Raw genomic sequence first — 27,944 nt, 5'->3', positions numbered from 1 at the left:
AAAACTTAAATGGGTGTTGTTGAATAGTTTTAATGTTGACGAAAGGTTGTGATCCACTTCACATGGTGACTACTGTATTTTTTTTAATATGTGCATACGTTCAAATATTGTAATTAGCTATAATTTCATACACAGATTAATATATGGCATTCAGATTTGCCATCTTACAGTACATAATTTCTATCACCAAATGTCATCTCATGTCACCTTTAAAACCTCTCTTTAAACACTTTCTTAATAAAGTAATTTGAACTTCCAGCAAACAAATGACAGTCTCAAAATTCTCAATAGATTCTAAACATGGTGCTCAAACCTCTGTCCTCATTTAGCAGAATGGTTATAAAAGCTCCTCTGCTTCTTTTCACCTACTTAATGGGCTCTGTAGGGTCAGCTCTCTTGGCTCGCTTTTCAGCTGATAGTTGCTCCCATTTAAAGTGTAAACTCCAGTCGAATCCTGCGGCAAGAGATGAAGTGAGGGAAAGCAGAAAGAAAGAGAGAGACAGATCAATGAAGATCCTTTTGCTCTATTTTCTTGTGCCTTAAATTTTTAGGAGTCATAATTATACACTGCGGCAGCGGTGATAATTAAAGTGAACTGCAGATGATAGGCTGGGCCTTTCATTGCAGCTAATTGTTAGATTTGTTTCTGGGTGACACCGCTGATTGGGGGCTGTGACCGGCAGCCCTTAATGTCAATGGTGGAACAGTGAATGAGGAATTATAATTGCTGCTTTTACCTCCTCGCAAGTCTGAGGAAGCAGCGACGTAGGCAAACGTGTCCATATTAATGATGTCAATCACGGGGCTGGCGACAGAGGTCGGGTCCTGAAAAATGAAAACATTTCCAAATGAGACAAAAGAGTGCATGAGATTTGATAGAGAATGTGGACTCACTGTCTGTTCAGCTTGATTTCACAACAAAAGAGGTGGAAAATCGGCGAGCGCAGGGATTATCTGTGTTAAGAGTGAGAGAACGTGCACTCACACACACACACACACACACACTCGTCCAACATCATTACACCAGACGCTCTGACCTCATCGCTCAACCCTCTCAAGCCTCACAATGCAGCCTCGCTAAAATAAAAGAGCACTTGATATGTGTCAGCAGTACTAGCTTTTCAAACTTCACCAAATTGCTTGTGATATGGATTTTAAAAGGAGAGCCATTGTTCTGAAACTAAGTTGTCCCTTCTGAGTTAACATCTGATTTCAGAGTACACATTTGGATTACATGTTAAAGTCACAATGAAATTTAAACCAACAATTCTTATTGATCAAACTTTATTCAAAGATGCAAGTCACACTGTTAAAGGGATAGTTCACCCAAAAATGAAAACCCTGTCATTGTCACGATCACCAGCAATTTAGCCCTTGTAGATCGCTGGAAACACTACTGTACTACATTTCCCATCAGGCACCTCACTCACGCACCAGTTCTGGGTCACCCCTGATTATGTACACACAGCTTGAAGCTCATCATGGACTTATATCCTGAACTATTTATACACTACATTTGCGCACACACAGTGCTAAATCTTTTTATCCTGTAGCATTTCAATGTGTTTAATTGTCTAGCCTTGCCTTACTTCTCGTTTATGTTGTTTTGCCACTTGTATTGACCATTTACTCACCCTTTACTTGTTACAAAAATGTAATTGTGTCTTTCTTCTGTTGAACACAAAAGAAGATATTCGGAAAAATGTTGGAAAACTGTAACCATTGACTTCCATGATAATTGTTTTTCCTACTATGGAAGTCAATGGTTACAGGTTTCCAACATTTATTTTGTGTGCAACAGAAGAAAGAATCTAATAAAGGTTTGGAAGCACTTGAGAGTGAGTAAATAGTGAGAAATGTTTAATTTTTGGGTAAATTTTTTAGCCCAATCAAGTGCTAAATTGCTTATTAATCATTAGTAAGGTTGTATTTGGGTTTACATATTGGATACTATTACTAATGTAGAATAAATAAATACTTTACAACTATTAATAAACAGCCAATATCTTAGTAAGCAGATAATGATCAAGTAGTTAATGGTGGGAATTGGTACATAAACTAAAGCCTTACGTCTTAATTTATAGAATATTGCAGTATTTATTACAAAGATATTAAAAAACACATGATATGTAAAAATCCGGAAAATTTCAACAAATAAGGCAGGCAGGAGAGTAGTGATAGAATGCTGGTGTAGTTCTGGTTAAATTAAAACTGATTTGATTCAGGTTTATTACAAATGTCTCTGTTTAAGATCCAAAAATCAAAGTCATCTATTCTCTTCTCTGTTTTCTGTTCAGAAGGATGAGGACAAGACATTCATCCAACCATATGAGACATTGACAAAAGAAAAATGATTTAAAAAATGAGTAAAAATTAAAAAATTCGGTCAATTTTCATAGAAGAACATAATAATAGTAATAATAATTACTATAATATACTATAATAATAATAATTATAGTAATAATAATAATAATAATATACTATAATAATAATATTTTAATAGTAATAATAATAACAACAACAAAAACAACAACAAAAATAAGTGTTTAGCACTTTAAAAAGTTGCTTTCTTAAAGTGCCGTACAAGCAAGCAACACAATAGTGAAAAAAACACATGTGAATAAAACAAATCCATGTCAAACAACGCATTAAAATTACACTATATAAAAGCAATGCAAGACCATGTGAAATGAATAGTCAGAATCCTAAAAGAAAATATTTTTTAAAAAATTTAAGGGTCCCTATAACATTTGCTTTCCTGGTGTCTCCTGGGAGAGATTTCCACAGCTTTGGAGTATAAAAAGAAAATTCTCTGACAACCCTAAAGTGAAGCGGTGTCTTGGAAAAAACTAAAAGACCACTCAATGCAGATTATATGACATGGTGTCGTAAAGTCCCAGCGCAGATATTTTCTTGATCTTGTTTCTTGTTTTACTCAGATTTGATGTACATTTGTGGTCAAAATTGATGTCCAGTCTAAAAAATTGATAGTGCCACCCTTTAATCAAACATACTGATTTCATTCATAATGTACTATAATCTTTAATGTGACAAGCGACAACATATGTTTGTGATGTAACATAACTAAAATGGTTTGGCTTGTTCATTAACAAATTGTGTCTGAACAACAGGTGTCAGCTAAATGCTGATTTGTTGTGAAAAAAATCATAATTTCATGGTTGTGAAATGAACTGTAAACAAAATAAATAAAAAGTTGAACATCACTGCTGGTGTATTGAATGTTTAACACATTGACAGCATTAGTTTTGTGGAAGTCTGCTGGTCAAAAGTTTACATTTAAGCAGAACAAAGTGGCGTTATTTTGTTGTGCTTGACAAGAAATGTTACATTTACTAACTGCTGACCCTTCTCCACAGAAAACGAATTGAAAGAGGACACTAAAAGATGGAAAAAATAGCATATCATGCAGGCAGAATTTCTTAGCAGACTTTGAACACAACAACACTGAATGTAAAATGGTACCTCTTTGACCCTCTGCAGCAGTGGAGGCAGCCAATCTTTGTTGACCTCACAGTGACTGTCCAAAAAAGTCAGGATCTGGGCTCCTGCAGCGTCAGCCCCTCGAACACGAGAGCGGATCAATCCTGAAAAAACACACACACAAACAAATATTGACACACAGACAGACACATAAGCTATAAAATTCTTTCAAATTCCCAGTATTTTTTAGGCGTAGGTTTGATTCAAATGTTAGTATCTGTTTTATTTAATACAGATCTGATAACATTTTTTCCAAATTCAAAATAAAGTCTTTTGGTTTACTTTTTTTTTTTTTTTACAAAAAATAACATTTGATCAGAATCAGAAACGTTTTCGTTTTCTGTAACCTAAAATCTGGGTTATTTCACAAAATTAAAATTTCTAAACTAATCTGAAGTTATTACATTAGAATTGTGCTGTGCAAAAATGAATATACACACATAGTAAAACATGGATACTTTTAGTTTTTTTCATGTAAAAATATAAATATCTCTAAATGACATTCTCATTTTTAATTCGTGAAAAGTCAATATTTTACATTTTAAAGAATTTTACAAAATATTTTCTGCAATAAATATATGGCCATTTTATATACTGTTTAAAAAATAAAGTACGTAGCCTCTGCTTTTGACCACAAAAAAAGCATTTTTTCTATCTGTATGTGCTCATGTTAGATTCCCCTTTAAATGCTGATAATCAAAAGCACAACATTTTGACTAATATATAGAAAAAGGCATTTTCAAGATAAAAAATATGAAAAAAATATTTTTTTTATGATAAAAGTTTATTTTTTAGATGAGATCTGATCTACACTGATCGCATCAGGGAGACCCAGAGGTCCCGGAACTCATTCTGGACATACACTATAGCAGTGGTCCCCAACCATTTTATCATCACAGACCAGTCAATGCTTGACAATTTTACGTAGATTGCTAGGTGACCACCGTTTTCTCAGAGGATAACAAGCAGACAAAACCTTGCTGCAACTCTGAAATTTTATTTATAGAGAAAATTTAAAGCACTTCAGTGTTTGAGTGTTCTGTGTTTGTCTGAAACAAATAGTCTACCGAAATGTGTATATCACATACAAAAGTATGAAGCTGATCAGTCAGTTATTGTCACGTGACTCTCTGTACTCTTGTAAGATTCTGAAAAGCTGAGAAGTTTTCAACTAGGCGTGCCTGGAAGGCTTAAATGTATGAGCGCGTCGCTCCCAATATGCACGCACAAGCTGCACGCCTCCATCGGAAATAACTAACTTGCATGTGGAAAAGACGCGATATGTGAACACCCCAATCCACCACCATCATTTGCGATCTATAACAGTTGATCTTTTTCTTGAACAGACATGCTCGATTCACCTTACTTGTTGACAAATGTGTTGCAGAGCCTTTTCCTCTTTTCCATGAAACTTTTCCAAAGACGTCTGTTTCTTTCTAATTTTGCTAGCTTGTGGGTTAAATTTTGGTGCTCAAGTGGCCAAGATGTAACCAAGAGACTATGGTCATTTTTTAATATATATATATATATATATATATATATATATATATTTAAGGTATATATATATATATATATATATATATATATATATATATATATATATATATATATATATATATATATATATATATATATATATATATATATATATATATATATATATATATATTTAAGGTATATATATATATATATATATATATATATATATATATATATATATATATATATATATATATATATATATATATATATATATATATATATATAATTTTTTTTTTTAATAAAATATTGTTCAGACTCGGATAACAAATAAAACAGAAATAATTGACGATTTCTTGTATGGCTCGATACCAATTGATCCAGGGACAGTTACCAGTACCGGTCTGAGGCTCGGAGGTTGGGGACCACTGCACTACAGAGCTTCCCTTACCATTACACACTCAAAAGTTACCCTCTTATTGATATGATACCCTATCAATGACAGGAAAAGAGTTCAAACTCAAACTGCATTTTACTAAAACACAAAACTATAAATCGTAAATCCATATAATTTACATTTCTATAGCTGTATATCAGGAGCACTTGAGAACTCACTGTCCATCAAAATCTGTTCGGAAGCCTATTAAACTGACAAACACTTTCATTCCAGTAATCTCATTCACAAAAAAAAAAAATTTATAAAAAAAAAAATGATACGAGAAGAGCCATTTAAATCTGATTAGCTGAAAGGACAATTAAAGCCTTATGGTTATTATCGAATCAGAGCAAGACGCTTCTTCGTGAAGTCGAAGCTGTTAAACCGGTAGAGCCTGACTGAGGACGCATAATAATTGTAAACGTGCAAGACTAGTGCAAAGTTTCACACTGCATCGCAACTTCAGCCAATTAAAAATCCCATTTCATCCTCAATAAGGCTGTATTTTCCAGATGGGTGAGCGCAGTCTCTACAGAGCTGTTGTGTTTGTGTGTGAGTGTGTGTGTGTATTGGGGCTCTGTGTATGCATTGGGCAGATGGAGAAGGAAAGAGAGAGTGAGAAAGACAGACAATGAAAGAGAGAGAGAGAGAGTAAGTGAGTGAACGGCAGAGATTACATTCACCTACAGCTAATAGAGTTAACATAGCAGAACCGCACACCCCGCTTGTAGCTCCGGGACGACAATAGGGTTTAAATGCCTTAAACCTTTTAACAATTTTCTCTTGTACAGAGTTGGCTGCACAGGGGTTTTATGCATTAATCAATGCTGTCTAAGCGACAACGTGTGACAGTGTGTAATGGAACCTCGGAGCGCTGGAATAAACAGGGAGGAGGCAGCGAGTGGATGATCATTACTAATAAGAACTTTTCAGTATAACTTTCTGCACAATATAGGTGACTGAATGATGCATTATTATTGTTATTAATATAATCATACTGTAATTGGCGGCGCTTGTTCATACTTTTGTGTAGAGAGTAAACCTCTAAGCTTGGGTTATTGAACATTTGTACATCTAGAGACGTGACTGATTAAGTTATTTGCAGCTTATTTGGAAAAGCAGTGCTATTACTTATCTAAGTGAATGGACTTTGCATGGCAGATGATGAAATTAGCAAATAAATCCAACAGACTAAATAAAGCAGGGACTCAAGGCTTATCAGGAGAGCAAAACATCATAGCAACAATCTGGGGACTTTTTAAGAACCTTTTAAGACCATTATGAATAGAATTTTAGACTGATACAGGGCTAAACACTAAGGATTTTTTTCTAATTGCCCAGTTACTTCGGTAAATAGTTTTTGTATTAATGGAAGATCATGTAAAAGGATGTGTTGCATTAGTTTTCTTTATTTTTTTAAATAATTTAAATACAGGGAATTTAATTAGAATTTGCTATAAAAATGTCTAACAGCTGTTGTGAATTGTATCTTTTTGCAATAAAACAACATATATAAAACAAAACAAAAAAGTTGTGAGATGTATTATTTGTTATTGGATAGCTTTACTTTGACATAGAAAAATTAAGACCTGTTTAAAAGGATTTAAGACCTACAACACAATATTTCAGTGAATATAAGACTTTTTAAGGCCTAAGATCTTGTTTTTGAAATTTAAGACACTTTAACACTGTTTAAGTAATTTTTTCCCAACATTTAAAATAAAGCTGAAATAAACTATTAAAGAATTGTATTTTATTTATTAAAATATGTTTGTATTAGAAGTTATTATAAATGCCACCTTGGCAATAAACAGAAATAAATACAGTTTAAGTTGAGGTTAATACTGTATACAAATATGTACAAACCTAATAAAAATAAAATAAAACTATATTAACATAAAAACAGAACTAAAAAAAAATCATATAAAAATACTAAAAAAAGAAAGAATGAAAATGGCAAAAGCACAAAAAACACTAGAGAAATAAAAAATAAAATATAAAAGATTTCCAAATTAACTAAAATAAGTTATATTTAAGGTAAGAAAAAGCTAATAATTAAAAATTATATTTTTTAAAAAACATTTAAAAAAAACAAAATGTACAAAACATAATTATTAAAATGAAAAATAAAACTTGCTCAAAATGAAATAAAGCGCAATTTGTTGCTTTTTTCAGACCAGCGCAACCTTATTTTCATGTTTTGTGCCACCTTGTTTAAATGGCAAATCCATTTGCTGTTATTATATGACTCATGGGTGTTTCTGTGTAAGTGTTAAGGTGCATTTGTTGCCATGTTTGCTATTTTGAGGAATTGAAATAGACTGTGCCATTGACCAACTAAAAGCTGGTATAATGTCCAGCGCAGATCGCTCTAGTTATGCACCTATGCAGGTCTTTAGAATTAAATTGTTACAAAAAAGATTATTTTTCTACATAATTATAAAAAAACACTGCCTCCATGCCTTCTTAGCTGCTTCCATGACTTTTTTCAGTTTATTCAATTTAATTTGTATTTGTATAATATTATTATTAGCAGTCTTATTTATTATTTATTATATGCATATTTATATTTGCTTTAATAAAAACTAGCTTAGATTTGTCCACTTGTCGGGTTTTGGAGACGCATGCATCACCAAGTTAAAAATAAGAATTAAAATGGCTAAAAATAAGTCACACAGAAAATGTTTTAAATAATTAATTAGGACAAAGTAAAATAATTAAACAGCTCTTATTAAACAAATTATTAATGAAAACTATAATAGTCTAAAAACTCCAGTGCTCAAAACACCTTAAAAACCACACTGCAACACTCTAAACCACTCATAATATGAAAATCTAGTTATTAACGACTCAATGCATGTAGGCCCAGTGACATTCAAAGCATGGCGCTAATAAACTAAATGAGAAATTTAAATCCGAATTGGACATGGAAATTTATGTAAAGCCTGACCCGCTTAATCTACCAAAAAGGTAACCAGCCATAAAGATGACTTAACCTTTCAACATCTATAATGTTGTTAAACCATGCTAATGGGATTTCATTAAACATTAAGTGGCCATTTTAACCAGAGTCAATCTCTTGGACAGCCATTCCCAACAACGGCAGACATAAAATCTGCCACAGGCTGTACAGCAGTGGCAAAATCAATATTTGCTTTAACGGTTTAAGACCAATGTTTTCAGTTAGATGCACTGCGAAATGCTCTGCTTACAAATTGATTTTGAAACGTTTATTTATTATTTTATTTTTTCCACCTGCAAGAAACTGCAGGTGGATATACTGGTTTTCATGGTCTGCATTTTTCTGTTCTTTTAAGTACTCAGTTAATCACATCAACAAATATGTATTGCGATTAAATAAGTGTGACTCCAAAATATAATTGTTTTCAGTAACAATATAATAACTGCACACAATGTTATTTCTTTATTTGTTAAGCATTAACTTTACATTAATAGACATTAGCAAACAGTTTATAAACACAAAAATGTTTATAAAAAAACAGTTTATAAAAACTAAAAAATCCTGTATTCTTGGATTATAAGCATATATATTCCAATTTTTTTAATGATTTTTATAACAAATTAAATATTGCCATATTTGCAAGCCAGTTATTTAAGAGCAATTGGTGCTTTTTAAGATCATTCAGAATCATTACGTTAATGATTATTAACCAATTTAAATGAACTTTTATGCAGCTTAATTTTCAATCATATAGTAAAAGTTAGTCTATTTGTAAATAAATGCTTTATTAACACAAATTGCTACAATTTTGTGAGCTCATCTAAAGTGAGTACTATTTAAAGTGAGGGTTTGAAAATCCTCCATAAAAGACAATTAAAACCTCATTACAGGAAATGAACGACAGAATGATACAAAAATAAATGGTAACAGTTTAGTTTATCACAATTCATGCTATTAATTACTGGCTTAATACCTGCCTAATATTAAGAAACTGTTCTGTTTTAAGAAACTAACTGTTCATTAGTAGTTAATCCTGCCCAAAACTCTAACTCTAACTCACAACCAACTTCTACCTTACTAACTATTAATAAGCAGCTAATTAGTAGTCAATTAAGCTAGCAGTGTTAGTTAATTGTTTATTAATACTGTGAATCAAGACCTAAACTAAAGTGCTAAAAAAAATTCACAAGTTTTAACATTGGGATTTGATCATACATAATTTGACTGACTGTATGCAAGAAAGTTCTCTGGCTGTATTATGGAGTCTATTATTGGCTGTATTACCCAAAACACCTTTTGTAAACCTCTAAAGTGTCCAAAAAAGTAAAATAGTCCTTTTGATCATAGTTTCATCCACAAATTAGTGCATAATTAATAGAATAAAGTCTATTTTGCATATTCAAATATATTCAAACAACCGGGGAAGGATGGTTATCACTATTAGTTATTTCTAAAGCTATTTTTACCCCTTTCCCCTGCAGTATCTTGCCTTAAATCAATGTCTTTGCAAGCCGTTTGCAAACTAATCCGAGTTCCGTCACCCTCTACATTCAATATATCTGTTCATCCGAATGGAAAGATACAGATGACAGTACGAGTGCGCGGCGGGGGAACTGTATATGCTCTGTTTTCCACCTGTGCAACTGGTGCGTGTAGGGAATTGTGAAAGGCTGGCCAATGTGCAGTAATCTTCTTCACAGTCTGTTCACCATCGCCCTCCCAGTAACGCACCACCTGCTGTTAAAATACTCACCAGCTCATGGGCGAAAAGCAAACAGCTGCTTTTAGAGTCTGGATACTTTTACAAGCAGGCGTGTTGCCAGCCCAAAACCAAATATTTAATTCATCGGGTGGGGGGAGGAGTGGGGGGAGAGAGAGAGAGAGAGAGAGAGAGAGAGAGAGCAAAAACCAAAGCTCTCTGTTCATATATTGTTTTATTATTATTGCTTTCACCTTTTTAAGTTTTATTATAATTCAATTATTTTTAATTATGATAACACATATTATTTGAATTACTAATATTTTTCCCTTTTATCACTGTATTGTATGCAAGATATGCTTATTGTTATTTTCAAAATGTACTTTATTTCATACCATATTAAAAAAGTACATTTTACTCAAGCCATTTTGTGAATATTAGTTCTCCATCTTTAACAGAGCACAACCTCAATCTTAATAGATCCACATGATATATATATTTTAAAAATTCTTGACATTCCTAATAATAAAAAAACTCAATCAAAATAGATTCTCACTTTAATAAAACTCTTGACCCTTCACCCTCTATCCTTTCTTTTCTTGTTATGTAAATTGCCATTTTGGCTTTTCCTACAACAAAAATTAGAAAAAGAGAGTGAGAAAGGTGTCATCAGTGGCCTACCTTCTCTATGTTTATTGCGAAGACATTTAACTTTGGGCAACTTGGTGAGAAGAAGGCAATCGTTTGCTGAAAGAGGAAGAAAATACAATGTAAAAAATGAAGACTTCCGCAAGTTTCATCAATGTTTTCCCAGCACAAATGAAGGTATTATTACGTTAACTTAACAAATTTAAGTTAATTCAACATAAAATTAAGTTCACAAAAAGATCTCAAGAATAGTGTAGTTTAAGCTCATTTTAAATAAGTAGTTTGAACAAGCAGCAAAAATCTTTGAGGGTAATGTAATATAGGCTGCTTATACTGTACTTGTGGTGGTGTTTAATTATAGTTTAATTACTCACGATCTTCACTGAAGTCATCCACCAATATGATTTCATGAATAAGATGCACAGGCGTCCGATTCAACACACTATAGGGAAACAGAATCAACACTGTAAAATTGTTGCAAATCTACCATACAAATCTCTTAAAAATGTACTGCATGCTATTAAACAGTTTTCTTGACATTTAAATCAGTGAAAAATCAGGTTTGTACTGAAAATGAAGTAAAACATGTATAGATATTTTATGAAAAGGATTGAATTTCTTTAAAAATTACAGTATCACTTTATTTTAATGGTCACTTTAACACATTTTGCTGAATTTAAGACACTTAGTTTGGATTAGGCTTAATGTAAGTTGACATGTACTTGCATGTCTAAAAATTAAGTTTATTATATTCAGTTAAATGTTGAAGGGGCAGTATGAGCAGACAGTCTACTAATACTCAAATGAGAAGTAATTGGCATGTAGCTGCAATGCAACCTTTAGTCAACAAAATGTGCAATAGGAACCATCAAAATAAAGTGTTACCAATATTGTTGCATCCACTGTAACTGAAATAAATTGAAAAAATTTGAAAAGTAAAAGCATTAGTTAATGTTAATGTGTTAACCAACAAGAACAATCAATGATCAACACATTTATTAATAAGTATTTATTAATCTTGTCAATGTTAATGAAAACAGAAATCTTTTATTGGTATTTGTGTTAGTTAAATAACAGTGGATTAACTAATGTTAACAAGTGCAACTTTGGATTTTAATACTAAAATAGTAAACGCTGAACAATGATTAATTAATGCTGTACAAGATTGCTCATACTTAGTTCATGTTAGTAAATACATTTTAAAAAATTAACTAAAAAAATGATCATTTTAAAGTGTTAAACTACTTTTCATTTGAATACTTTTTATATTAGAAACTAATTTATAAAGCACATCACAACATTACTAAATTACTAAAACTGAAATTAACTTAAAAGCAGAAAGTAAACAAATATGAACACAATTTAAAATAGTACCATTACCATTACTATTAAAATATTACTACAGTTTGTAAGGGGAAAGAACAGACGATGTACTTTAAAGAGATAACCAGCAACTGTTAACAACAGCTCCTGGCAATTTCAAATAAATAAAACATTTACAAGCAAAACAAAATCAATATCTATGGCTCCTGATGATACACTACGTCTTCTGAAGCGATACGATTGGTCTCTACAAGAAACCGAACACTCCAGACTGCAGTGTGACCATTCACAGACGTTGTGGATAAAAGAAAAAAAGGTTTAAAAAGATTAAAAAAGTTTTATTTTCTTGCATAGTCTGAGAATTTTACTGCTTAACACATTAATATGTCATCATCTGGAAGCATAAGTGCTGGCATGTTTTGAATCACCAATGGAAATGATTTAAATAAAAAACTGTCTACTTTCTACCTACATCTTAGATGACCCATGGGTGAATAAATAAACACCATTTATTTATTTATTTTACTGTGAATATCCCTGTAATGTAGTTTCAAACATCCATAATTTGCTAATTATTTCTTTATGAGCACACACTTCATACCCACATCCCTGTTTTTTACAAAAATCCCACAGATAAACATGCAGTTGTGTTTTAAAAAAAGTTATGGAGGATAAACTAGAGCAACAGGGATGTGTGGATGTCGTGCTGTGGAGCTGAAGAGCACAGGCCTTCTCTAAACCTCTTTTCTTTGTGTTCATGCTAGAAGACTGATTGCATTGCACTCAAGCTCACAGGTATGTTTTCACATGTCTGAGTCAGTCAGACACATTCATCACAGCACTGCAGATGATGCGCACAGATACAAGCACTCACATATACACAAGTAAACATGCTAAATTTAAGCGATTTTTAGCTTTAAGAGCATCATATTGTAGTCAAGCACGCTCCAATTAAAGATTTCTACTCTTAAACAACAAGATTTATTTTTATTTGAAGGTTTTTCTTATTAAAGTTCAATTTAGAGTGTTTTATTTTGTCTTGGAAGTCTCCTACAACAGTTTGATATGCATTCAAGGTCAAAAAACACTTTCATTTTCCCCAAATATATATTTCACATCTCCTCATTTCTCAAAGAGTCACAAACAATTAGTTTGAAGATTTGTTCTTTCGAAACCCTTCCTCTCTGTGAGCCTATTCTGCACTGTTCATATGGCCCAGTCTGTTTCTATTAGTCTACCACTTACAGCATTTGTTGGGAACTGAACGCAAGCCTACATTTCTGCAAAACAAAATATGTTGCTCAGAGTACATTTTGTTGCACATTTTAGATAGCAAATCTGGTAGAAGGTAGGCCTGTCACAATAATCAACCTATCAACTTATCACACAACACATGGACGTGACCTCAATCATTTTTGCTAATTCATTATATATCGACGATACATAAAAACCAATTCTAGCAACACTTTAGCTGATAGTGCAACATCTCTATCTCTATTGGAGGTGTCGGTGTCAGTATGGTTAAAAAAACACTATAGTGTTTACTATAAATTACTATAATATATTTTCATTAGCAGATATTGCAGCCTCTGTTACTTTTTACCTTGCACTTTTTGTTAACATTTATTATCATTTATTTAATTTAAATGAAATATTCTTAAGAACAAAATATTATTTAAAATAAATATATTAATATTATATTAGTTGGCATAAAATTGTCTTAAAATGACAATAATATCATTTATCGCAATGTATTTTGGTGCAATATATCATACAACAAGAAATAGATATTGTGACAGGCCTACTGGAGAGCACTGTCTGCGTTTACACAAATATTAAATGTTTTTTTTTTTTTTTTTTATGTTTTGTTGTAAGTTTTAGATACACATTCTTCTTGCACACGTCTGCAAGAAATCAGGAATTGTCATACAGCCCACCTAGACCAGTGAACCACTGATCTAAACCCTTTCCTAAACCCAACCAACAGTAGGGTTTTCACGATACTGGAATTGGGTAGCAATCAATGCTGAATAAAAAAAATAACAACAACGTGCATTTCCAGCTAACATTTAAGCACTGTTGAGCACGTTCTTAAACACCGCTGGTTTGCCATTGTGTTCACTTGCTCAACAGAAATGATTATGATTGGCCGTGAAGGTCACCAGTTCACCGAACTCACAGCTGTTTACTGAGTGAAAACACAGATACAGGCACACTGGAGGGTTTTAAAGTGGCAATTCATCAGCGGATCGCTCGTATGTCAGCTTATAAACAAACCAGCTGATCGACATGGCTTTAAAACATTCCAGCTTCCCTGTATCTGTTCACACTCAGTAAACAGCGGTGAGTTTGGTGAACTGGTGACTTTCACGGCCAATCACAGTCATTTCTGTTGAGCATGTGAACCTAATGGCAAATCAGCGGTGTTTAAGAACGCACTCAACAGCGATCAAATGTTTGCGGGAAATGAATGTTTAAAAATTTCATTACCGATTGGTACAGAATTCCAGTATCGTACAATCCTAACCAACAGTGATTACAAAAGCAAACTTAAGAGGAAAATGCACAGCGACCTCGTAGTTTTACCTTGATTTTGCATTGCTTTTATCTCTTTTTATGGAATCGCACTTTACCAGCTTAAAGCCGAGTGCTCTGCATCACAAGTACAACACAATACAAAGTGAGCTGCTGGGGAAACTGACCACATAAGAAAAACTGTCCATATAGAGTCAAAGGTATTTGATTACAAATCCTAATGTCAACACACACTCTGTTTGTTGAAAGTTCAATTCAAATCATTCTTATTTTAACGCTTGTTAAGTCCAAGAGTTATATCAAACTGTATAAGGAGACTCAACAAATGGTAACAATAAACATTTAAAAAGTGCTGTAATACTGTTGAAAAATCTCGATTGCTATATATTTATATAAAATTTTTTTTTTTTTAATTGGATGTCTGTGATCCAGCAAGTCCATTGACTGTTGTGTACACTATGATTTTATATATAATTCACTTCAATGTGTGATGTGACTAAAAAGTGGTCATAAATAAATATTTTCTCGATTGAAATGAATAGCAGCTTGGACCCGAAAACAGTGCTCCATACATCACGACTTAACAAGCGGATAGCGTTTTTACAACGTAGATTGTGTCAAAGCAAAGTTCTAGTAAATTGAAAGAGTTGAAGTTCAGTTTAGACGGTCAATAAGGAGCATAGACCGGCACTTTGTGAATGTGTTACAGATGTGTATTAATTGTGGAAGTGAAATTGGAACTGCAGACGACTCATTTCAGAGTTTCAGAATCAACTCTTTCTTTTAGAAAACAATTAGTTTTTGTGCGCTTCCATTTTGTACAGACTGCACGAATAGTTATATTTGTAATATTAACATTTTAACTGCTCTCTTAATCTCTTGTAAACAGGTATTTGTTAACAATTATAAACATTCACATACAGTATGTACATTTACATATAATCATAATATGCTACTTTTATTTGAATGTTGTTCATGTATGTTCCCACCTTAAAGTGACAGTGACTTTTGCATGCAGATTTGTTTCGATTGAAGTCTTCAGTTGGAGTACTGTCCCTCTTATCATTTTGCACCTGCTTAAAAACTAATTAAAAATCAAAGCAGTTTTACCACCCATTTCTGCTGCTATTTCCTGTCACTGACTGTGGGACTGAATGTCAGACTATTGATTTTCACTTTTGTAGGTGGCTTTGTAGAAACAGGGTGGCACATTGACTTTGATGACCATCTGAGGCTGTAAAACCCATTTGAACTATAAAGCAGGGTCAGACAACTGGACAAGTCAATGTGGCTCAGATTGGTAATGTATTTGGGAAAAATCAACACAAGCTCCTGAGAAATATGTGGCCATGGCACATTTTAGTAATAAATAAAAAATGCATTACTGATTGCACATATCACAACAGTGCTAATGAGTGTGTTAAATTTGATCAGAAAACAGTTTCACATGATTGCAGTTTATACTTTATGCTAAACAGTTAATGATTTATTCGGCTTAAAAATAATATAACATCTACACTAAACCAAACCAATATGCAATAATACTACATTTGGTGAAACAATCATGTCCTTTCAATTCACTTTTAATGGCTTTGAGTTATTCTGGGAACAATGTTTCACAAGTAGTTCACATGACAAATGCTGTACTACAGCTTTAGAAAGCCAAACATATGGAGATTAATATGTGATATAAACATTCAATTGATTTTGTTTTAAACTCAATCGTTATGGTGAAAGTGTTTTAGCTTCATATCATAAAACTTAAGTAGGGCTGCATGATTCTGGCTAAAATAAGAATCACGATTTTTTTTTGCTTAAAATCAAGATCATGATTTTCTCACAATTCTGTAGATGTAAAATACAGATTAATATGAATAGGTTATTATTATTGGTATTTTTCAAACATATGGTAAAACAACAATAATAATATTAGGCCTATGTGTAGGTCTACTGTTTCTTAAAATGCTAAATGTTGCATAGACGTGGAATAGTGGACTTAAGCAGACTTAAATACTATTTGTCTTGGAATTGTCCTTTCATAGTAGTGATGATATCAGAATACAACTATTCATAATTCAACTATTCATAATTCTTAAGTTGAATTATTGTGTTTGAGACATATGCTTGTCATTGACAACAATATTAGACCATTTTTGTTTACTGGTAAAATGAAACATTTGTCATTATCAGATTCCCTCTTGCATTATATTCAACATTATAACCTATAGGCTAGAGTAGTTATACTGACACAGTAAATATTTATTTTCATGCACAACACTTTGTGTTCACTGAGTGTGTTTTGAGTATTTTTACAGTTAAAACTTAGAAAGGATTTCGCTGTTATGTTAAAAACTAATTTTTTTCCATGGCCAGGTTGACATTTGCATGGAATTGCTCATAAAAATCTATTTTGAAATATGACATTTTATCAGAAATATGATTCAACCATTTTTGCGATACATTTATTGACTTTACAAAAAAAAAACAGTAGCTACTATAGCGTAGAAGAAAATAAAATTCATCAAATAACCTGAATAAATAATGATTCCACAAATTAACATAAAAATTTAGCATAAACTTTTCTTGCCTTTGGATGCAAGTAATGTGACGCACACTCTCATCGCCTATCACAATGACAAGCGTTTCTCCAATGGCCTTCCGGCAAATCTATTCATATTCTCCTTTTTTTTTTGTCTACACTAGGAATTTCTCATCTTCAGACCGGAGGAAACAGTGGCCATGTTTTTATTAGACGTCACCAAGGTCTGTTCTGACCTCCCTATACCTGAGGGCCGGCAGAAAACAAACAGCCTCTACGCATGTCTCTCTCTGTTGCCTGATAAGTAGCTGCAAGGAAAGTCTGAGGAAACTAGAAAATGCTCCGGAAAGTTCACTTCCACCTCTTAGGACTCCCTGTAGTAATAACCTCTGTCAGCAGCAACACCCATCAAAAAGTGCCTGGGGCCCACACTTCAAACCCACTCTGTGTAAATGTTTAATTTATGAAAGCGTTCATGTGAAGGGATGTTTGTGTGCATAAGACAGAGAGACAGACAGATGCCACAAAGAGGAAAAGGTAAGATTTGACATCAAGCTGTCTGAGCGTATCTGGGATATTTTGATATTATTATCGGAGCTATTGTTTAATGGCTGGTATCTATCAAACATTCAGGGGTTACGGCAGGGCAGAAGTCCTTCCTGCTGTGTGCGTCAGCTGCCATGACTAATGTGTGATGAGAGTAGTTTAGATTCTACACACTCGAGGGCCAAACACCTCACACCAAAGTCCTTCACTACAGCCTGGAAAGCCACACTGCACCTGCACACAGCTAACGCTACAGAAATCTAACTAAAACACATCTGGGTGATATTTCAGCGCATAATATGAAGTTTAATATAGCTAATATTTATAGGATCAAAAAAAAAAAAGGCTACACTGTAAAGGTTTCTGTATTTTGTGATTAACAAGTGTTATTTTTATTTAAGGCTGTAAATTGCATTATGGGACCTTGATCTCTGCTCTATTGATTTTTGATGTTGAAAATTGAACTCTACAGTTTGGCAAAGTGACTTTTAGTAGTTTGAAATAATGTAATATATAAGAAATAATATATAGAGAAATGAGAAATAATGTACCGGCAGATTATAACAAGGTTTTATAGCTTAATAAACAACACCAACCCAGACAAAATATCATTTTAAACTAATAAAAATGTTAATAAAAGACACTTTTTCAAACATTTCTTGGTTAAAAGTTGTTGGAAGAGAGATTACGGTCCCATAATGAACTTCAAAGGCATAAATAAATGGGGAAAAAAATAAATACAGAAAAAATACAGAAAACAGATCATTTACAGATATTTTTTACAGTGTAGATGTAAGAATACTGTTGATTTAATTCAACATAAATTAAAAGCAGTGCAACAAATACTATCAATTTAAAAAGTATAAAATTAAATATAATGTAAAAATAATGTAAGGTATATTTGAATATGATCACTATTAATATTAGAATTATTTGCATTATATTAATTTGAAATGGAGAAAAACACTGTCTTAGGAACAAAATATAAGTAAAATAATAATGTCTGATAACATTTTAGTTTAAGAACCAAATGTCAGCAATAATTAATGGCTTATTACCTGTCTATTATTAAGATATTGTCGGTTTATTACTTATAAAGGACACATTTTGCATTATATTATTCTAAATCTCTAACACCTAAACATATACTACTTCTGTAATAAAGATTAATATGAAGTCAATTAAAGGTTATTAAGGCAAAAGTCACAGTTGATGGTTTATGAATAGAAACAGTTGCACCTTAAAATAATCTATAATGAAATAATAACCAATAATCTAAACATAGATTTCATTTTCTTGTACTGAATATCCCATTTGCATTCATATACACAAACATTCAAAATATTTATTTATTTTGATAATATTTAGAGGGTAACACTACGTAATTGTTAATATTAATAAATTAGTCAACAAACTGCCTGAGCAATGTATACAAAAAATAATTATTAAATATATTTGTTCATTGATTTCTTCATGTAACTGTCAGAGTACTAGCTCTTTTAAAAATGCATTTTAAATATAGTAAATACTAATACGAAATACTAATAAATTACTAATTACTAAACTATTATTACTATAGTAACACTAAAATGGTGCAGAAATATTGTTTCTTCTTAGTTCATGTTATTGAATATAATCTTTCAGTGAAATGCTACCTTCCTATGCATAAGCACAAAGCTTTATTCCACTGAAGTAGCTGCTAAAGAACAAAAAGTAATTAAAATGTACTCCTCGTCTCTTGTCTCTAAGCTATAATCAACACGGGGCCTGACCTGCAGATACAGCAAGACTTATTCGGTTCTCCATCAACCTACAGCAGGTCAAAGGTCAGGATTGAAGTCCCCACATTTTTTCACTCAATCTGCACAATGCACACGGAAAACACTACAAAACAAATGGTCAAACACGTCCATAAAGCAAACATTTACACAGAAAAAAAAAAACATGAGAAAGCCATACAGTGCAGTTAAATACTTACAAATAATTAGAATTGTCTACTTTGTCATTATTGTAATGCCCCTATATACTCACTTTAGAATAACCATCCATTATAACTAGTTAATAGACCATTAATAAACTGTTAGTTAACAAGTTATAAATGACTTGTTAAATAAAAGTTAATAGTTTGTTAATTATTTTAACTGTGCTTTATAGATGGCTAATAGATTACTTACAAGCTGTTAGTTAACAAGTTGTAAATGACTTCTTAACTGTATTTTAATGATTTATAACTATACCTAATAAATTAGTAATAGATCATGAACAAGCGGTTAGTAAATTACTTAATAAAGACTTGTTAAGTATCAGTTAACGGTGTATATATGTTAATGGGACGTTGTTCTAAAGTTGCAGCTATTCTTCATTTATTAACTGTTAGTAAATAAGGAATAGTTAGTAAACTTTAGAATAACGTCCCAATAACATGCTTAAGCTAATAACTAACGCTTAACTGATATATTTACTCACACTTTACAGATCAAATCCCAATAACATATATACACCGTTAACTGATACTTAACAAGTCTTTATTAAGTAATTTACTAACCGCTTGTTCATGATCAATTACTAATTCATTAGGTATAGTTATAAATCATTAAAATACAGTTAAGAAGTCATTTACAACTTGTTAACTAACAGCTTGTAAGTTATTCATTGGCCATCTATAAGGCACAGTTAAAATTATTAACAAACTATTAACTTTTACTTAACAAGTCATTTATAACTTGTTAACTAACAGTTTATTAATGGTCTATTAACTAGTTTTAACGGATAGTTATTCTAAAGTGTTACCCACTCTTATTATAATTTGAAAATAGAATAAAAAAGCCATTTGAAAATATAGCCTATTTAAAGTAGATCTAGCTACAGCATGTAAATGGTTTTTCATTGCATGACATGTTGACATAACAGTAATGTTTTAACTGTTCATCTGATTTATGTGACAGAATGAAAGAGCTCTTATATATATAAATTTAGATTTTCCTGGCAAACCCAGGCTCATTCTGAAAACGTATCTCTATATACATTTCTGGAGAGCGCCAAATACGACCCAGGAGCTACTTTTTTTTGCAGTTTTTGTTTCACGAATCCACCAGAGTCCGCTGTGTAAGATTTTTCAGATCTCAAATATCTCTCGCGAGTGCCATTTGTGCCTGCTGTACTCATGTAAATCCACCAGAGGCCGCTGTCAACTGACTTATTGAATAAATGACTGACTGACCGATCGACTGCAACTCCTCTCTGCATCTCAAGTCAACCAACGTACATAGCGAGCTACAGGACAAACTGGTAGAAGCGGGAAAGCCATCCACACGGAGGCAATTGCAAAAAGAAATTACGTCATACCGCCCCGTAGACTTCATTTTAAAAAGGAAATGCAGCCATTTGTACTTCTTGCTACATAATTCGTGATCTCCAGAATTGTATATGGGCTACGTTTTCAGAATGAGGCTATGTTGCAACAATGTCTGCACGTAAAATCAGTATACGGTCATATTCTGAGCTATTGTTTGTTTTCTCCACAAGATGTCGCCATTTTCCCCAGTGTTTCTGTTTGGGGTTCATTTGTGTTCATTCTGTTCAGCTGTGTCTTGTTAGACTAGCCTATTTATTCTACCCTCTTGTCTTCACTTGTCACTTCGTTTTTAAGTTTGATGTGCTACCGCTATTGCCGTAAGTCCTCTGGTCATTACGTTTTGTGTTTTTTGGCTATAGTACCCTTTGCTCCACGGAGGACTTTATGTTTGTTAACTGCTTAGCTTGTAGAATTCCTATGTTTTTGCCTGGCTGCCTTTTTTGATGATTTTGGATTTCCTTAATAAACACCTTTTTTTGAACTAGACCTTGTGCCTTGGCAATTGGGTTCACCAACTCTCCCTGTGGCTGAACGTTAAAACACTGGTCTACTACACCTGAGACCCGGGTTCGAGACTCAGGCTCATCACATATACTGGCTCCTTTCATAGACAATCTAGGAATTCTCGAAAACTCTTTTAGGAAAATCCTTAACAAGTGAAATTCTTTAACATTTGCACTATGGTGAACACTTCATGTGAACAGATGGTTTTGCTATGTTATTTTAAGAGAACGGTTCCTGAAGCGAATTGTAGTTAATTGTTTAATTTAACTAGTTAAATGTAAAACTAATAGAACAAAAGGTAAATGGTCAAACATAAATGGGGAGGACTGAACTAATCCCTAAAAAAAGTTTTAGAGTAGATATACTGTACAATTAAGAGATTCCTGAGATCATTCAGCTCTTATACCCCTCAAAGACATAATTGTTGTATATTTTCGTAAGAAAGTGAATAAGGCATATAGAAATAACAATGTCTACTTTTACGTAGCACAATGAGGACATAAAGGTGCATGTTTTCTTTGTGACACAAATAGAAAAGAAACAAATATGCGAAGCTGCAGAAAAATACAGATTGATTCATGTCCAATCTCACCTTCTAACTGTGCGCAGTAGGGTGGATCGCGCCTCATTGTGGAACGTGATCACTATGGTGGTGGATGGCAGATCAGGGTCATAGTGCAGTGTTGTACACCTGGGAGAGACAGGAGAGAGTCAAAATAATGAGACTCGGTGGTGCTAATTAAACATCAAGTTTACATGTGGCCAAACCTTAGCAGAATTTACATATAGTTAGTACTCAGATATGTTAGAGGTCAAGACAGCCCTTAGACATAATGAATAACAGCAGCTGCTGAATGCATAAAGATTAAACATTGAAATGTGCTTTGGTAAACAATACTGATAATTTTTGGACAGCTCTCTGAAATACTTGATTCAGATAGATCAATCATAATATTCGAAGGTATGTTATTTCCAGATAACAAATGCTGACACTAATGGCACAGGCTCAGAGTACTTTGAAATATCGTGACCATTAGTGAATATATTTATATTATATGCTTATTTTACACTCTGCTGTTATTGACTGGTTGGCATCATCCTGTGAGTGGATTATAATATAAGTAGGTTAGTGTGGGCTGCATAGAGCTGTTTGATACATTTTTCTTTCTGAAAGCTTTACATTAAATTAAAGAGCAAGTTTCAGCTCAGATCAATGTCTTTTATCTAACTGTTTTTTGTAATTTTGTGTCAATGTTACAAACTGTACACAGTTTTGACAGACTTTCTGTCTCTTTCTACCTGTCACTTTGACATTTAGGTACCGCCTACATTTGGAGCACTATTGGCTGACAGGACTGTTAATCATAAATCACCCTCTGATGACACGTATTTCCCTTGCCAATCACAATATGCGCAGAAACCTTAAAATCAGAAGCGGCAACGGGAGAAATCAGTTGCTGTTGTTTGTCGAATGGCTATTTTGTGGAGCTATTATTTTAGCTTGCACTAATGCTGACTTTGAGTGAGATCTATTGGAATGATCTGTGTTACAAGTTCTGTTGTTTGTAATATCTGAGTTCACGAAAGATGTTGTGTGTCTTGCACATTTTGGCCCGCTAAAGCTCCATTTAAAACTTAAGATGACTTGCAGACAAGGGAGACCTGGAACAGCATAGTAAGTCACGTAATACACACCTTGCCCGCCGGCTTTTTGATGTTTAGACACACTAGTTTAGCAAAGTAAGCTCATTTGTATTTGTCTGTTTTTAGTTATTGTGAGTTATTCTTTTCATTTTCTTTTCTTATTTAGAGGAGATTATGGGGATATTTTTGTTATATTTCTTTCTTTGATTTTCTAGCACAACTTTTAGTTCCCTCTCCCATTTGTTTTGGTTTTTCAAATTTATTATTATATTATTTTGTACAGCTATAAAAATGGGAGCAACAAATCTATTGCAATGCCAACTTGCTGTTTTGTGTTTCTCTTGCCACCTTTTTACCATTAGCTTATTTTTTTGGTCATCTCGATGTTACACCTTTTTAAAGTTCTAGACATATTTCCATCAATGTTTGTAACTGGCAAGTGGTCATTTAATAAGCTGGACAATGTACATGCAGAATAATGCCCTTCAGTTTCATAGCAGCACTTCTCTTTTCGCTTGGCCGCTGATAAACCTGTAGGGCTTTAATCTGCGAGAACAATCAGCTAGATGTACACTATCCCTTACTTGTCACACTAAGTGTGAAATTTCTATTTGTTTTTACCTTGTTGTTTTTGATTTATCACCCAGTCATACTCTTATTGGAAAAACTCCACTATATTTACAGTCACTTCTTAACATTCAGGAAACATGTCAAAATCTGCGCTCTAGTAATTTTATTAACCTTTGCGTACCCAAAGTTTGCACTTCATTTGGCCTGTACTCTTTTCAGTTTTCTGCTGCTGATGCTTGGAATTATCTGCAGCAGACCTTAAAGCTCAGCACTTTTATTACACTATCATCTATTTAAAATTCGATTCAGTCAGTAGTTCAAGATCACTGTGCTTGTTTTTAGTTTTTAGTTGGTTTTGTATGTATTATCTGCATTTGTGAAATTGTTATTGTATTGTGTTCCTACTGCTTTGTACTGCATCTGCTTTTCTTGTTGCCTCTAGGCCAGGTCGTCATTGTAAATGAGAACTGGTTCTCAAATGACATACCTGGTTAAATAAAGGTTATTTTACCAGTGCATGCAAAGGTTATTTTAGTAACTGAAAACAAAACCCAATAGAACTATTTTCATTAATTTAAATAAACAACAAACTAAAGTAACAACTCAAACTAAATGACACTAACAACAGTTACAGAAAAACTATCCTCTATAAAATACCAGTTATCAAAAATAAATAGAGATTTTTTTAGAATAAGGAAGCACATATTATGATGGTAATGATGAAGCCTCTATTTATCACAACACTGTTGCATGCAGCAAAATTGGACCCCTCCGACCATGCACAAACATTACACATTTCAGGATAAGGTAGATCAGTCGAGAGAAACCATTTTTTATAGAAGGATGAAAAAAGATAACAATAAGAACAAAGAGTAGGTAAAAAAGAGACTGTCCTTAAAGTAAGGCAGTGTGAGAACAGGGGGAAAAAAGCCCCAGCAACAAGCACATAGACACATAAACATATAGAAAACATACCATTGCAACAGGGGAGGGGAACAGGGGATGTGGAGATAGTCTGATGCAGGCTACAGCCATCCGTGTGTGATGTAAAATTGAGTGATTTGGAGAAACACCTCTTAAAGATGAAACTTTTACAGACAAACACATCAGTCAAGTGCAAGATTGTATACAAAAACATCTTTACTAAACAACAAGTCCTAACTTTTCTTCATTTGCCAAAAAATGTAGATGTTTAACCACATATACAGTATGATCTTTAATATGAAGAAGAAACTAAAACTAACAAAACCATTACTGCAGCTACCTAAAACAAAACTGAAATATACAGCAAACCTAAAAATGGTAGAGAAATAAAAATGATAAACTATAATAACTTAAGGTGTGCACTTGAAGTCGCCAAATATATAAAACAGGGACCATGTTTAAGAGAAATGTTGCCTGTGTTTACAAGCCAATAGCACCCCATTGTGCGCTGGTTGAGGGAACATGCGGTTAGAATGGTGAGGACAGCGGGCAGAACCCAGAGGAGCAGGAACATCAATAATGGAGCATCTGATTAAAAATAAATAGCATTTTTGCTTCACCCCAACAGCAGGAGCAGTGGGCCAGTAAAAAAAGCCCTTTGTTTTGAGGATGAACATTTTGACTTGAGGTAAACACGGGCCATTATCCAGCAGTTTTCCAGCTCAGAAATATATCAAGGTTTTGCTTATAAAAAAGTGTCTGTGGATGACAAAAATACCCCACTGAAGATCAAAATGACCAGGTCAGAGCTGGGGGATTAAGTATCAGTTTAAAAACACAAAATGGCTGTATAGCAACTACTGAAAAGCAGTTTGTCCATAGAGCCATTTGGCCTTGGCACATGAGGATAGACTTTAGAGAGAATAAAAACAGGCAAAACAGTTGAGATTTGAAGGAAGCTTGTGTCACAGATTCAGAAAGGATCTCTTTAGCTGATTTTTTGTTTTATTTTAAACACAAACAGATGGAATGAACAACATCTGACCCTAAAGCTGCAAGGTGCAAGATGACGTCTAGATCTATTTTAGATTACATACAATTTGTTTGAAGATATACTTTGACTTGATTGTTTGAGTGGCAATAAGTTTTCAGTGTCTTTAAGTCACAGTACATATCCTTTGCATGATGTACTGGAGTTTGTTTTTTAAATCCTGAATAAAAAATATCAATAGCGAAATTTTCATTGTGTTCTTTTGCCAGCAGTTATGGCTATTGCAGACTTAAAACATTATCAGGCATCATTACAAATACATACATCTACAGTAAGCCCGTGATTAAACCAAAAATGTGGGAATTGCATTATTTAAAAAAAAAACTTAAATGAGTTGTATTATTAATAAAACTGACTACTTGCACCATACTCACCTAAATGAATCTATACTTAATATAGTTTGCTTAATTAATGGCTCTGTTCCAACCTAGAGAGCTGCCCTGCCATCTGCTGCCTATATAGACAGCTGCCTTTAAAGAGCCCCAATTATTGATTTTTGAAAATGAACTTCTATGCAGTGTAACATAGCTCAAAGTGTAGTGAAATATCCAGCTAAGGCTTAAAACGGAAATTCCACCGTGTTTAAAACAATTTCATCTACAAAAGAGTCGACTCAGAGTGGTTCGAATAAATTGCAGCTGAAGAGTCAGTGGTTGAGGTTTGTTTTTGCAAAAATACCTCAGCATTATAGCCCCAGCCTTATGCTGTGTTCCTGTCATTTTTTTGACGAGTGCTTCTGCAATCTACATGCTTACAACGGGGGATTTATTGGCCGTTTGTTAAAGGAAGAATCAGAAAAGACTATTGATGTATGAGACTTTGTCAGAGCTTGACAGGAACTTTACAGTACACAGTTCATGGATCAGTTTTTTCCTCCATTTCACAAGTGTAAAAAACTTAAGTGCGATTAAAATGGTTGCGTCCTTGTTTGTTTTCTCTAGCTTACAAATTATGCATTTAATTGTGTTTTGTTATACTTGTAACTGCTCCACACGGCTTGTACCGTATCTGGTTAACTCTTTATATTCATATATCACATTTAAAATCACGTTGAAAATGTGATGCATCCCACTTTGTTTTACAGATTTACATGCGTATGTGAGCTCGTGATCCTCTGCCATTTGTCATTGCTATGGCCACATTCAGCTGTTTCTACTCACATGCAGCGGTCAAGTTTCAAAATAGTTCAGCCTTTGCCGCTGTGTGGATTAATACTGAATGTGTGTCACTGTTTTTACTTATTGTTAAGAATAGAGCAATATGCTGGTGTTGAACTGCATTGCTTTAATGCACTCCTGCATTGGGCTCACACATACGCTCTGCAGTCTGACTACTTCAACAATGTTGATAAGCCATGGTGAGCATTTCTCTCTGTCTCACGCTGAACGCATTCAACCAATCACAACAGACTGGGTCATCAGACCAATCAGCACAGTTTAGCCTCATGCTAAGGAGGGGTTTGGGAACAAATAAATGGCTGAACGAATCCTTTGGGAGTCGTTGGGATAATTAGGTAAAAATAAATGCAGATTATATCAGACTGTTGTTGGAGACCCCCAAAATCAAAATAGGACCTTTTTAATTGCATAAAAGGGGTTCTTTAAGGAATACAATTTCAGACTATACTATTAAAACAGTACTTTTGCACAAATCACATATATTAGATTGAACCAATTGTATTTCAAAGTATGCAATAACACTATAAGAAAACAATCTGTAAGCTCACAATCAAAAACTACTAAACAAAAAATATAAAGCATAAAATGCTTTATCAAAAATTAGTACAAAATTGTCAATTATTTATTCAATTTATGCTGCCTTCCTTTTTGACTAATCCTCTCATCACAGAGTTTGTGAATAATGTTTCATAATGTTGCCCACGTAGGCAGTTCACTAGGTTTTGGAACAGAGCCAATCTGTCTGGAAAGCTTGCTATTGAAAAAGTGCAAAGTGACTGAAATTGACTGTTTACTGCATTAGCAGAGTGTAATTTAGGCTTTTTCCATCTTTTTTTTTTTTTTGCCCTAATGCGATCATTTAAATATTGAGTCAAACTGTGAAATAACATGATATAGATTTTACCATTCATTAGACAAGCCATAGCCTCTAAAACGGTTTAATCAGAGCATCAACGCTCTGTTAGAGCAACACTTACACATACTGTAAAGAGCAGATGTATTTATGTTCCATGACAAACAATTTGAGGGTTAAAAGTTTTTTATAAATTT

The 27,944-nt window shown here is 33.3% G+C and overlaps 1 protein-coding gene across 11 annotated transcripts in view; it reads right to left on the bottom strand.

The window, feature by feature from the left end:
* The window catches only part of galnt14 (UDP-N-acetyl-alpha-D-galactosamine:polypeptide N-acetylgalactosaminyltransferase 14 (GalNAc-T14)), an 85,566-nt gene that overhangs the window by 29,086 nt on the left and 28,536 nt on the right, over positions 1-27,944 (bottom strand). For 10 of the 11 annotated variants that reach the window (XM_087297419.1, XM_087297420.1, XM_087297421.1 and 7 more), the window contains 6 exon segments: positions 22,120-22,218; positions 11,100-11,167; positions 10,759-10,824; positions 3,484-3,605; positions 738-825; positions 370-454 (listed from right to left, as the gene is read on the bottom strand). In XM_087297419.1, coding sequence (XP_087153545.1) covers positions 370-454; positions 738-825; positions 3,484-3,605; positions 10,759-10,824; positions 11,100-11,167; positions 22,120-22,218 — 528 coding nt within the window. 11 annotated transcript variants of the gene reach the window in all.

Source organism: Danio rerio, chromosome 20 (genome assembly GCF_052040795.2).
Source record: "Danio rerio strain M-AB ecotype USA chromosome 20, GRCz13ab, whole genome shotgun sequence".
NCBI lineage: Eukaryota > Metazoa > Chordata > Actinopteri > Cypriniformes > Danionidae > Danio > Danio rerio.
The sequence above is the reverse complement of the archived record's forward strand: the minus strand, read 5'-3'. Positions and strand labels throughout refer to the sequence as shown.